This window comes from Argopecten irradians, chromosome 6 (assembly GCF_041381155.1).
Source record: "Argopecten irradians isolate NY chromosome 6, Ai_NY, whole genome shotgun sequence".
Classification (NCBI taxonomy): domain Eukaryota; kingdom Metazoa; phylum Mollusca; class Bivalvia; order Pectinida; family Pectinidae; genus Argopecten; species Argopecten irradians.
The window spans coordinates 9,167,642-9,181,889 of record NC_091139.1 but is presented as its reverse complement, the minus strand read 5'-3'; the positions used below and the strand labels follow the sequence as shown (position 1 = coordinate 9,181,889).

The 14,248-nt window shown below is 34.8% G+C and overlaps 1 protein-coding gene across 4 annotated transcripts in view; it reads right to left on the bottom strand.

Annotated features, from left to right (window-relative positions):
* LOC138324914 (cadherin EGF LAG seven-pass G-type receptor 1-like) overlaps positions 1 to 14,248 on the bottom strand; it is an 81,719-nt gene that overhangs the window by 27,713 nt on the left and 39,758 nt on the right. For all 4 annotated transcript variants that reach the window (XM_069270150.1, XM_069270151.1, XM_069270153.1 and 1 more), the window contains 5 exons: positions 7,451 to 7,552; positions 6,004 to 6,116; positions 4,102 to 4,166; positions 2,912 to 3,066; positions 112 to 363 (listed from right to left, as the gene is read on the bottom strand). In XM_069270150.1, the coding sequence (XP_069126251.1) occupies positions 112 to 363; positions 2,912 to 3,066; positions 4,102 to 4,166; positions 6,004 to 6,116; positions 7,451 to 7,552 (687 nt within the window). The remainder of the gene's footprint in view (positions 1 to 111; positions 364 to 2,911; positions 3,067 to 4,101; positions 4,167 to 6,003; positions 6,117 to 7,450; positions 7,553 to 14,248) is intronic.

Here is a 14,248-nt window from a genome sequence, read left to right as displayed (position 1 = left end):
TGACAACTCAACTATGTTCTTTCATTGTTTTCCCATTGCAAACGTTCTATCAATTAAAAGGTTTACTGATTAAAAATATCCTAATTATGTTGTTTCTCCACGCTAATTTACCTTTATCGAATGGGCTGACTCTATCTATCCTCATCACAGATCGAATCGTTTCCTCTGTGGTGGATGGTATTCTAGATTGGAAGGCGTCACGAGTCGACAGTTGGGGGTCAAATGGAGCGTTGTCCTTAAACCAACTAAACTTGAGATTCGCGGATCCCCGCGCCTCACACGATAATGTAAGATCATTCCCTTGTATTATTGGGTATACATCCTTTCCCTTTATCCAACTGGTAACCCGCGCGACATGCAGTTCTGTGAAGTATATAAAAGATATAGTATAATTCGTGAGAATGTAGTCGTTCAATATGAGCAATGTAATTATTTACACAGTGTGATAATTTATTTTCTATATAATAATGTTGCTTAAGTTTCGGTTCAGTTTAATTTTAAAGCATTAAGGTTTCTTCTATTTATCAAATATACCAATCTTGTAAATACTAGACGCATTGCACCGATCGACCTGTTACCATCTTCTTATATGTAGATCGAAAGCTGGAGTTATAGACGAGCAAGCCGTGCGTGTGGATATCGTTAAATAGCGGGGAAATTTAAATACGTTTTTATTATACTCCTTGCTGGTTTAGAATCGATATAGGGATTGCTACTGCGTTTTGCGTCACGACAATCGTTATCAGTTCCTCGAAGATTGGTATGTGTTTCTGGTGTAGGAGGACTAAGGTTCAATCCGTAACGTGGACAAGACCATGGTATCAACTTTTCAAACACAATGATGAAAATAAGTCTTGTTTCAAATTTAGAGTAAATAGGCCTTCTCTTTTGCTACGTCTACCAAGACACATGCCGAGATTAATATTTTTAAAATCACATGAAGTAAAACCTTATTTCACAATGGGTTCACATACCACGATGACGTTTGTATGGGACTAGTATATTCGCAATCATCCCGCTGAAATGACGTTAGCGCGGGATATAATTTTTAATGTCATTTTAAATAGAAACAGTAATCCCGCACAAACGTTAACGGGTATCACGTGGTACGTGAATTAATCCCATTATATTCTGTACGAAAAGAAATATATTCATGAGCATTTATATTCCATTGCAACCACGAAAAAAATACGAAAATTTATATACAACGCAAAATTTTATGTTTATATACGTTAAACGTATACTGGCATCATCGTTTTAATAGTATTTCATTTTGGTTACTGAAATATGTGTTGTGAAAGCACCGATATTAAACATTTGCTTTGAATACCGCATTGTGAGATCTGTTCCGTAAATCACATGTATTAAGTGTTTCTCTTCAATCATGAAACCTGGGAAGGATCCTTCGAATGATATGCACTTAAGTTGAATCATACGCATTACGTCTCTTTCTTTGTTGAAGTGTTAAGCATTAAGATATCAGTAACATCATTATCCGTCTAAAATTGCCTTTAGATTAGTCCCTGAGAACCAGAGCCGAACGACATAACCAGTAGTTATGTTTAAATCACAATGCCCGTGTAACAAAAATATCATGGAAGTCTTCATGCGGCGATGTAATAATCCCACGAAACTCGTAGAAATGAACCCGTATATACATGTATAAATGAATTAGTCTACAACAACAGAGCAATGACATTTATAGAAAGTAAAAACGGCTAAATGGCTAAATTGGTTTTTTAATAAAATTCGAACGTGGTACTTACATTTTTTTTCTTTTTACACACACACATATATAGTCAGACGAATTTAAGTGTGAGACTAAAGGGTTTTTAGCAGACTGATCGTGCTATATTCTTACAAACTTTTATCGATTTTGTCACAAGAAAGGCTAACGATGGTGCCCAAATGCATCGTTTATTTTGTACGACATGGATCTCCAATCGCTTTAATGCGAAGCATTTTATTTACGTACGGACCACAACAATTCTTGATCTATTAAAGTTAAGTAAGAGAAGTTCAATAAACTGTTGATGGTCTTGTAAGGAGCTGGATGTAATGTCATAAAGCAAAGGACATCGGTTCGCTGAGTAATAAGACTCTACCACAGCCGAGGTTTTACGTCTACGGGTGCCGAACAGTCTATGGTTATTTTAAAATATACCAATTCGAGAGGTATGAAAAGACCCTTAGGTCAAATAACTAGTTATATAAATGGCATCGGTATGTTTGAGATGGTCACAGTGGTCGTGTTGTATCGAACTTCCATAAGAATTCCCGACTTATTACCATAAAATATCTGAGTTGCGAATTCGAATCCCATGTTAGGCAGTTGCCAGATACTGATCGCTATTCGGTGGTTTTTCTAAGGGTACTCCGGCATTCCTCCACTTACAAACCTGGTATATTCTTAAATGACACAGGTTGTTAATAGGACGTTAACTTAACATTACCTAAAACCAAGTATGCTTTTCAAACATTATATCATACATTATGAATAATTAAACTGAACTATTTATAGACGAACTAAGTCAATCACACAGGAAGGGGAATTACTCATGTTTCATTTTTATCGATATAACTTTTAAATCGTGTATTTGACTTTTGACTACCAGTATACATGTAACTATATCAAGATTTAATTCAAATGTGTTCTCATAACGAATAACTAATAAATACAACGAAAACTTTCAAACATAACGAATAACAAATAAATACAACGAAAACTTTCAAACATAACTAATAAAAATAAATACAACGAAAACTTTCAAACATAACGAATAACAAATAAATACAACGAAAACTTCAACAAACAATAAAAATACAACGAAAACAAACTTTCAAGAATACATAATACAACGAACACTTTCAGCGTTGCTCAAGTGGAAGTCAATCAAGTGAACTGACATACCCGGTTCTAGGAAATAATTGACATATCTGTCCGCTAGTTTCACCGGTCCTATGTTGCCCGTTGTCATGGTTCCTTTAAGAATGGGGCCCAACTTGGGAGTTTCGTACTTCTCAAAGTAGAAATAGAACTTAAATACGACTCCGGTGCTAACGTTACTGAAATAAGAATCATTTTAACTTTAAAATATAATCCTGGACATATGACACCTGAGTCTGAAATAAAGATTATTAAAGGATTAGTGTATTATTGTTTAAAGATGTTCAATCGCCGACAGAGCATAAACATAAATAACCATTAATAATTAATATTAATAACTATTTTTCAATCGTATATATATATATATATATATGTCTTGTTAACACAAAAGTACATATAAAAGAAATCGGTTGCTTTTGTCGTCTACGCAATCAGTAGACGCAATATAGGGCATAGTGTCATGGGTTTTGTGCGGAATGCAATTACTTATTTAAGTACTTTTATTCTGAATTAGAAAAAAAGCTCAAACTTTCAATGATGGTTATAGTGTAAAGTTAGTAACTTTTGTTACTGATAAAAAATACGAATTCGTCTTTTCCTGTTTTTAATGAATGAATCTTTAAACTAACAATAGTTTTATCTGATCTAAACAGCAAAAATGATACACAAGTGACATCTTTATTTGTTTTAAGTTTATTTAGGAGAAGTAATTCAGTTGTCAATAATATGTTCAGGTATTGCATCAACAGTGTACACCACAAGTAACTTTACATCTTTGGGCTGTGAATACGACTAAAGTAGAGGTTTTCAACGCCTATACAGATAATACAGATAACAAAACCATTTTTATACCTCAAAGAATGTCTGTAAACTTACAGATTATCTTCTTCCAAATTAACTAAAACAAAAAACAAATGATGAGCTGGACTTAAGATGCCAAATCTTATGAATTGTAGCTAAGTTGTATTTCTAACCTGTCTGCGTCAACAGATGCTGTTTTTAAATCTTTCCCTTTTTGGTTTGTGACAGCAGACGAATGATGCATTGTACCCACTCGTGTACTTAATGTTTCTTATCGACCCGTCTGATTTTATGTAGACAGGGAAACAATGTGTATCCTTGGAGTTGACGGTCACAAACTCTCTAAAGCCTATACTCAGATGTAAAAAAAAGCTAAAACAACTGCTGCTTGTACTATTGACCAGATTTCCTACCTGAAGCCTAGTATACCGAACTTGTCCATGGTGTCCAAACCTTGATTCCACAACTTCGTGAATAGCTGAAATGGAAATAATTATGGTTGTTATAATAGATACTGATAAAGTTTACGTGATTTGTTTACTGATATTATTTAATAAAATTTCATAAAAACAAAATTATGAATATCGCTCAATATGTAAAAAAAAAAAAACTTCTTATACAATTTCCGCTTGAAATAACATAAGTGACTTATTTCATTAAAAGCAATTTGAATTGTCATGTATGCTAATTAAATTCCTACATCTTTTGGGTTTAAATGACATATTTCGTTAGAATCATATTTCCTTTATACGACAATGGTCAAAGTTTAGATGACTTATTTCGTAAGAATCATGTTTCCTTTATACGACAATGGTTGGTTAAAGTTTTTTGTGATGACTACGATATCATTGCGCTGGAACTCTTTGTAAAATGTGTAAAATGTATCCGTTTGTTTGTGCAATATCAATAAAGCATGCTGAGACTCTGAACAACACACATAACAGTTATATTATACTGACTGCGGGCTAACCTACGCGTACTTGACTTCACAATATATTTTACAAGTAGCAGCTGCGTTTTCTAAAACGTTCGTCATCATCAGTCAAAAACACATTCGAAAGACAATTTTTTACAAATAATTCTTAACATTTTCTTAAAAGTATTAAAATGATGTTTATCCCTTCGTTAAAGTTGAACTAGAAGACTTATCTGGTTTAAGCTGTTTCACACGTGATCAGTTATTACACATATTTGCACGGTAAAGTATTTTCTACCTAACGCTAAGTATAGGTATTATTATGCGAATTCCTTACTGCGTTAGGCCGTTAAAAATAAACTTCGGCTAGGATTAAATAGCATTATACACTATATCATAACCCGTTTGGCCTTTATGGGCGACATTTGACCATATATTAATATTATTTTTACCTATTTTTAGTTATTATTTTTAAAGGCATTTTGCAGTCAATCATGACATGGTTTTATGTACTGACTAAGAACTATTTTTGCATCCTATTTAAATTGTCTAAAATATTTCAGTGTCAATTTTAGATTACTTAGTGTATTGCGTATTGTATTATGGCCAGTGACTGTCTTTATTTCTACATAAGTATAGTATACCTTCCTAGAGACAGTAACTGTAACCTTTGGTTATACCACCCTATATTATGCCGATCGGCTGAATGAATTGTCTGAAACACCGGTAATAATTAAAGACATATATACCACTTAAATAGACAAGGTTCTATCTGAGATTCAGAACTCTGTATACTAGACAGGGACTCTGTTACAGGGATAATGGGAGTATTGGTAAACTGATTAAAAGAGTTCAAACAATTAAAATCAATTGAACTTAAAAAGCAGTTGTTTCTAATACAAATACAGTCATAGGAGTGAGACGCAGGGAAATTACAGTTACTCTGGTAGAAAGCATTTTTTTTTTTTTTTTGCTTTTTTTTTTTTTGAGAAAATGCACTTTGCAATTTTTGACATCCTAGCCAAAAATGAAAACCTCTACAACTGAGAGCTCAGTGTTGGTTAACTATAACCATTGCAACAGGATTCAGCTTTTAATTTAATCACAAAAAAAAAAACAAAAAAAATGAAGAAAAAAAACAATATGTGAGCGATTTGCGTCACTTCCGCTTGGAGCAGTTTCGGTGATATATTGATTATAGGATGAGCGTATTTTGTTTCCATTTTTTTTAAGAAATAAAATTCTTAAGCCGATTACTTTTCTGCTTCGTCTTCTGGCACCGATTACTCTATATAATTCCTTCATGAGGGAATGATAGCTTTCTCCTGAGGAAGACTTGTTCCCATGTGTAATATAAAAAAAGTAACGTGATAACATAATTACTGAGCTGAGTACTTACATCAACGTACATCCTCTCTTCTATGCCGTCCACAATCATACCGATTGATGACGTCGCCCACGTCAGGATAAATTCCTTTGTTGGATGAATAGCAACTGTCACTCGATATCGCTCTGGAAACCATTGACATATTACACATAAAACGAGTGATTAACCTTTCGTCGGAGATTCATCGTCTGTATCTGAGTATTGCAAAGTATCTGCACATGAGGCTAGGTATTAATTGTGACGTCGTGTATTTGACAACGTAACGTCATATGTTTTTTGAGTTTCGCTCATAAAACAATGACGTCACAATAGATATATACCCACAAGCAAAATGATGTATTTCTGTAATATCCAAAAACTAAATAACTATGTAATAATAGATAAAATTCCCTTCTTGAGCAAACAATCACTAAAACACACTCCGGACTTGAAATGCTTGTATTTTAATTCATTAATGGACCATCTGTGGTTTGTTTGTGTAAAAGTGATAAAGTTTTGCTTATGTACATTAGTCACAAGTCACTAAAATGAAAGTAGAAGCATTGAGGGGAATTAATGTTTTCGTATTTCAATTCATCATCGGGAATTGATCCCCTGTGATTGTGATTATGACACTAGATTAAATGTTGATACAAATATTGTGGTTCCTTTGTCGGAATAGGATGCCATGATCAGCAATAAATGTTAACAAAGAAAACATGAAGCACATTGGCAGTATTTCACTTCGAGTAAGTGCTCTAGGCACTTTATAAATAACCTTTAAAAAACTTTATCTCTTAAATCTACGTTTATTTTGTTCCTTCCTACCAATAGACAAGGGAGCTGTAAGATCGTGAAGCTATGTCAGGCGACACGCGGTAAATGACTGCTTGTGTTACCCCATCTGTTGGAACTTGCAATAGGCTCATTATACGACAGAACATAGAAATGCCTGCTTCCCTCATCTATCATGGTGTAGATGTAAGTACATGTGTGTGGGGAACATAAGTTGTTTACATTCAGGCAGGCTATTTCCCACGTGTTCACTATGTACTGCATTAGATTGTTATGCTGTATATACAAATCGTCTGTTGGTATCCGTAACACAAACCCACATGGAAATAGTAATTTTATAGCTTTCGTCGTCAAGGATGAGGATCGGGAGAAATTTGGGAAAAAAGTATTGTAGTTATATCGAAGCTAATAACGTTTATATAGACTTACCGTTTTTTAGTGTTTTTTGTTTTTTTTTTTTTTTGTTTTTTGTTGTTTAGTTTTGTTTGGTTTATTTGTTGTTTTGTTTAGTCTTTTTTGTTGTTAATTTTTTAAAGGATTAACTATTTTGAAGCTTAGAATCAGATTATTTCTTTAGACTAAATCATCTCACTTTTTTCTAAAGAATAATATTCTAGGGGAAAGCAACTAGTCTAACGTTTACGTTAACGGTCAAAACTTCATCAGAGTCATGATAATAACATACCTATATGGTCACATGTCCGGTTGTCGAAGTTCAATCTGAAGCCATCCCGACAGGAACATTGGTCATTTATACACGTCTGCTCACACTCTAATGTCTTACATTCTGAAAAATATAAAGAACATCGCCATAGTAACATAATCGTTAACCGAAACACATACAAGGGAACATATGCGCTGTAACACAACCATATAAACTAAAGCTGAAAATAGGAAACATCTAAATGGTAGGATAAAGTCAAAAGTATCGATTATGACGGTATTGTTATGGGAGCGACATTCACGTCATTCCCCACGAACACAATGACGTTACACACGTCACCATATGACGTCAACAATAACATATACCCATAAGGGCAGATAACTCTAAATACAAAGACAGAATAAATAGAATAGAACCAGATATCCGGGAAAAGTAAACGTCCCCAATTATATCGCCTTTTTGTTGTACAGCCCCAGGTTAAAGGTCACGTATCAATATCAAAAGATAAGCCAGCAACAATCACAGAATTATGTTTATAAAACGTAGAATAGTTTTGATATACTTGTTATCTGTTTATTGACTTCAAGCCAATGGTTTGTAGGGACATTAGTTACTGACTTTTAGACCTCCACCGTAGCCGGTCGTCGCGAGTAGAGGTACATAATTTTGATTATTAACAACCAAAATAAACAAACTAGTAACTTGTTAGATTGTGAGTCCATCCTGTACGAAAACCTGTATTGTTTACATTCGTTACCATTGCAACCACGAACACAACAAGGAATACACCGTATAAAACAGTGGGTAAATCATAACCTCTTTCAAGTACAAATCATTACCGACGACGGCACCATTAGGTTTAACATAACTAACCGAATTCTTTGTCTGACGGCCGTGTTATAATACACGTATAAATATGACGTGGACAGTTTCAGTTGATGAGAGTTATAATTGATTCACGTTTCGTTACATTGGTATTATGCAAGATCATCTTGAGGGTGGTAACTAATCAATTCTAACTGTCGTTTTGAATGTGTTAGTCTCCTTGTATTTTCGTTAGACTTATATAGTTTGGTTAGCATAATCATGTGTTACATGAGAAGATATTTTGCTGTTGTGTTTGTCTTTGTTCCGTGAATGTTTTAATTTGGTATATGAGGAGTTAAGCTGAGTAATATTTACAATGCGAAATGCATAATCAGGTTGCTGGTATGATAGTTTATCAGTATAACTTGTCATAAAAGTATGTAATAAGCTAAAACGCACCATGTGACCTGAAAACAAAACAGAGTTATCTCCCTCGAGGGAACTAAAATTGTGCCCTTATGGGTTGTTACCATCAATTTTCAAATGGTTGGAAACGAAATGAAGCTGGTTGATCTATAGAATGTCCATTTCGACGAGTCTCTTATCGAGGATTCCTTAGTTTACTTATACTCTAATGTTACTCGAAAAAAAATGTTTTTGTAACATTTGAAAACATCGCTCCATGGTCAAGTAAAATAACAAGTTATGTCAGGATGACATGAATGCTCAATTATGCCCTATGGCGATGGGATTGAGATTCTTCCTTCATATTCTTATGCGACTGGGATCTTAAACAAATGTGAGCGGCCTCTGGATGAATTCTTTATCGACTCGTACCATTTAGTATCATTTAAACATTCTAACATGCTATGGTCAACCAGAACAAACGAAAGAGCTACCATTTTTTTTTTCAAATTCTCAGTTGAGCTACCATTTTTTTTTCAAATTCTCAGTTATCATATAGGTATCGTTTGGTATACCAAGGTCTTTGCAAACAGTGCGTCTTTCTCTAAACTGGATCCGAGCCATTGAAATATTAGTATATGTATATATATCTAAATGTCATCATATACAGATGAGACTGTTAGAGACCTAGACTGAATCAATTGACCTCTAACGTACAATTCAAATTACAGCGTGATATCGAAACCGATTAAACATATAGCAATATACCTAAAAGAAAGGTCATTGGACTTTTCAAAACACACTTAAGAGATATATAGTTAGTTTTTTTTCTCGATTTAATCTGAGATAACGATATACATTTTTGTAAGATCTAGCTCAGTCATTGTGGTGGCATATTTGTGCCATCGTGTTATTTCAGATTGAATTACATTGACGTAAATTTGCTGAAATAATAACGTCGAACAGTCGTGTATATCACACGACTCTTTGATATATTTATGTCGACAAGTCGACTTACATTCGGGAATGTCGACTTATGATAATGAGAACCATGATAGCTAGCCACAATAGTGTACGGTTGTAACTCGATTTTTCAATCGTTTTTCCGACATAAATATCTCATCAAGTCACGTTCGACTAATCGACATAGTTACCACGTCAGAGTAACTCAACCTAAAATAATACGATGACTGAAATAAACCCCCTTAACTAGCATCTGTAGAAAGATGGTTCTTACGGACTAATCAACGACATAATTTCGTCTTTTATATTTATATTCTATTGAAACCAAGAAATCTAAGGATCATGCAATAAGTCCAAAACTGTTTTATGTTTAGACTTACCAAATCAAAGATGACGTTGCAAACAGATAAATCATTTATTATTGGCAAAGTCTAAACTCAAGTCTAAGATTTTGCCATGCCCCTAGAGCCAGATTAAATAGTCGTATTAAGATATGAATTTAAGAAGGATTCATGAAACGAGACAAAGGCAATATCATTTGAACACGAATTATGATTGTGGATAATAGAAGACCAAGATAGAATGGTAAACGTTTCTCCACCTTGAGCACCGTTTGCCAGATCAAATAGTCGTATTAAGTTATGAATTTTAGAAGGATCCATGAAAAGACACAAAAGCAATAGCATTTGAAAACGCATTATGATTATGCATAATAGAATACCAAAATAGAATGGTAAACGTTTCTCCACCTTGAGCACCGTTACCAGATTCTGTAGACGAGTCCGTGTAGTTTAAATCGAATACATTTTAAATGCATCAAACTGATCAATTCTATTTGCATTAAAGGCGTTTCGTTCTCCGATATATTCACGTGTAATTGCGTTTCATATTGATTAAGCACTGTACTTCAAGTACAAAATGGTAATGTTCTTCCCACTGTCTAGCGCACCATTAAATTCAGAAAAAATAATACTTGTGCTGGTAGTGAGAAATTAGGGCATTGTGTCAGATTTAGAGAACTGTGACCTTCTTCGATAATCAATAATGGAGTATTTCAGGGGAAACAGTACATATAAAATAGTGAAAGCTATTCGGTAATACTGCTGAACGAGCATCAACCCATCCCTACGTGGTCTATGACATCCCCCCCTAAAATAGATCAGACAGGCAATCACGTGCGAAATACATGTATCTAGTATGTCTTTAGTTTTAGAAATGTTATATGGACGTTCATGAAACTAAGAAACCTACAATTTTTTCAAGCTTAAATTTGCATGAATGCACCATGTGATATTTTGGGTACTTGTGTAGAATTTGGTGATTTTTTGTCGATTTTCAAGTTTCAAGTTAAAATGTATGATTTCATAATTCTGACTTTGCGAGGAATCTCGATATTTAAATGTATATTTTAGGAATGATATGCTGCATTTGCTTTGTGAAGGCTGCCGTAGTACAGTTAAACGAACGTAACATATAGCAACACATCCTACGCACTATGACGTCGTTGACCATACCACAGAAAACATAGACGGATTAACGTTATTAACTAATCAAAGAAACGTAAAAGGGGATATGTGACTCCGGAAAAAATCCCACTAAAGCTTCAAATGATCAGGTTACCGTGCGGTGACGAAGACATATGACATAAAAGCTTGTGATTGTAAGTGACCACTAAACTGTCGTCTGGTAATAGTAGGGTCTGATCTGAGTGACGGCTTAAATCGTCACCACCATCAAACTGACATTTACAAAGGAAGTGGTACTACAAAATCTCGTAATGCCTACGTTTTTGGTACATAAGTTATATATAAAAGTACAAGTTACATTTTAGTACTAAGCAAGCTGGTTCAGAACAGAAAAAAAAATCCAGAGCGCAGGACCGGATATCGACGAGCTATCGTCATCCCTGATTTTATTGCATTTCCTGTTTAGCTTTATTTTTATTTTCAGATGTGAATAACCGTAATTACTCAACATTGTTCTTTATTCAGGAGTGTGATAACCTACACTTACGTCAGTCAAGTCTTGTATCATGTCAATGTATAAAGAGTGTTTTGTCTTAGGTTTTCTTGGAGTTTTAGGGTTTTGGTTAAACCCGTGTCATCATAACACAAATTGGAAAAAAGTCAGTGGTGTGCTGTAAATACGAACACAGACAGCTAGTGAAAGGACCAACGTATACCATCTCATTTATAAGCATCGCCGTGATCATTCAACCGTAACGTAATCGATATTCTATCGTCATATGCAATATATTTAACAGTCCAGTGAGTGTTATCCGTGCTCTTCAATCACTTATTTTAATTCTGAATTGGTTTGTCAATTGCGGATGTGTCAGATAATTTAGCGAACCTAAAAATCACAGAACGAGAAATTTTGAGCAAAATACACAACAAGCCTTACTGCTCATTGGAGCTGCAACAATTGTGGAATTTCTTAAAGCGGGAAGTATGCATTCTACGAGTTCGATGTTTCATTGCGTCATACTACCAGATAGGAGATTAAAATTCGTGACACAAATATCGAAAACCGTCCGTGAGAACTACAATAATGCAGTTTCACATAGCTTTCTTTTAAAATACGAAAAAAGCACGGTTTCAATTGCCACGTAAAAGGCCATTCGTCATTTTGATACCAAAATAAACCACGAATACAAAGATAATGTGAGGCTACTGACCTCTCGTTAGAAACTATCTAGAAGAGGAATTCCACTTCTGATAATGTCATTATATTGACATACCCGGTCACATCAAACTGGAATTTAGATAATAGCAATCGTAGCAGTACGACAGCTAGGCCAACTAATTAATGGAGGAATTAGGAGGATTACGAAATCGACGATAAAGTGCCAATTCTGTCAGACATTGATTCCAAACAGATGACAATAATCAATTAGCGCTTATCCCTGGAGCGTCAAACAAGAAACACATCTATTGTAAAGCGAATGGGATTGTCGATGTTTCAGTCTGTGTTTCGACATGGGAAGATAGCAACTGTCAAATTAGCAAATACTGCAGGATCTATCACACGCAGATGCACCTGAAAACACTGTCTTAGACATATCAGAGTTACAAAGGGTCTTAACGGAATTGTAGTTACGGTAGCCCTGACTGATTTACTCTTAAGGAGATCACAACAGGCATCATCTAAACCACATTTTCTGGTGACCTCCCTGACGGAATGTTTTCGTCAACATTATCGAAGTAAAACCACATTGCATGTGTCCTCCCTTCGGAATATGTTAATATAACCTTGAAAAAAGAAATAGTTACTACTCATTTGTGTATCAGAAAAAGTAAATACTTGTTCTCGTCAGCAATGTGCGATATCATCTTAATTACATCGATAGCCCGCATTTTGTGACTAGCGAAGGTAAAAGTATTGACAACCTCTTCGATGCAGAGGTCAACGAAGTACCTTCTAAATGCGTGAGAAATTATCTGAATACACAGAAACCAACCATAATCAAACTAGGAATAAGGGCGTATACCAAAAGTGGAACCCACGTCCAGTAACATATTAATCAATTTCAACATAAAATTCATTTGAAAATCACCTGATCACATTGTCTTTTCACTCAATGCCATGCCGTTTATCATGTTTCGAAGGCATTATAAAAGAGGACATTTCCGTATATATGCCTATACCTACCGAACCAATTAATGCCAGTCACTGGTTAAACCACCACACACAATGGACTGGGCTAGTCTTTGATTAAAAGAGTCTATTTGTGTATTCTTGAGTGAATGAGTTAAGCGAACACGAGATTAATGATTGAGCTACAAATAACTCGGTTTTGTAAAAGTGTGATCAACAAAATGAACAGTTCCCGGGAAGGCAATAATGGAAAATGATACGGCTGCCTAAAAAGTCATAGCCTTTTCGACAAATGGAACGCACGTTCTGATAGCACAAGGCCATTACGAAAGAACCGTGTTGAATCTAATAGGAATGCAACAAATGACTGCGATTCAAATATCATTCAATATAATTTCTGAATGGAATTATTACTGGTGTTTTTTTTAGTATTAATGACATTATTGATATCCATTGTTTTATGCTTATATTAGAAACATTGGTTTTATTGATCTTTTACGATCAAAGTATCATCTAACCTTTGTGACAGATGTCACTTGCTTCTATCACAGTAGCTGCATACCCTTAGACTTTATTATCTCCCAGGTTAATAACACCTCATATTAACATCTAAATGGTAATTTAATAGAAATTTCACGAGACAAACTTGTTATATGAATAAATATCAGCCGTAACAGCTGTCATTTCATCTTCGCATATTATCGCACAAAATATATGAGGCAGCTTGTATTTTGTAAACCACTTTCAATCATTTTCAGTAGGTATACAGCTTGTTTGTCTATGTCAGTAAAAATAAAGCGATGTTTTGAAATTTATACGCTTGCAGGTGATTCATGAAATTTTAGTACTAGGAAATTGGTTTTGAATTTAGTTATGTGTTTGCTTGTGTAACAGGAGAGGAGAAAATGCAGCGGCCAGACCGGGATTCGAACCCGGGACCCTCAGAATACTAGCCGAGTGCTCTACCGACTGAGCTACCTGGGCACCGATGATCCACCCAGTCCAATCCCGCTACACTCCTCCCTCCTTTCTCGAAGTCTTCGCCCT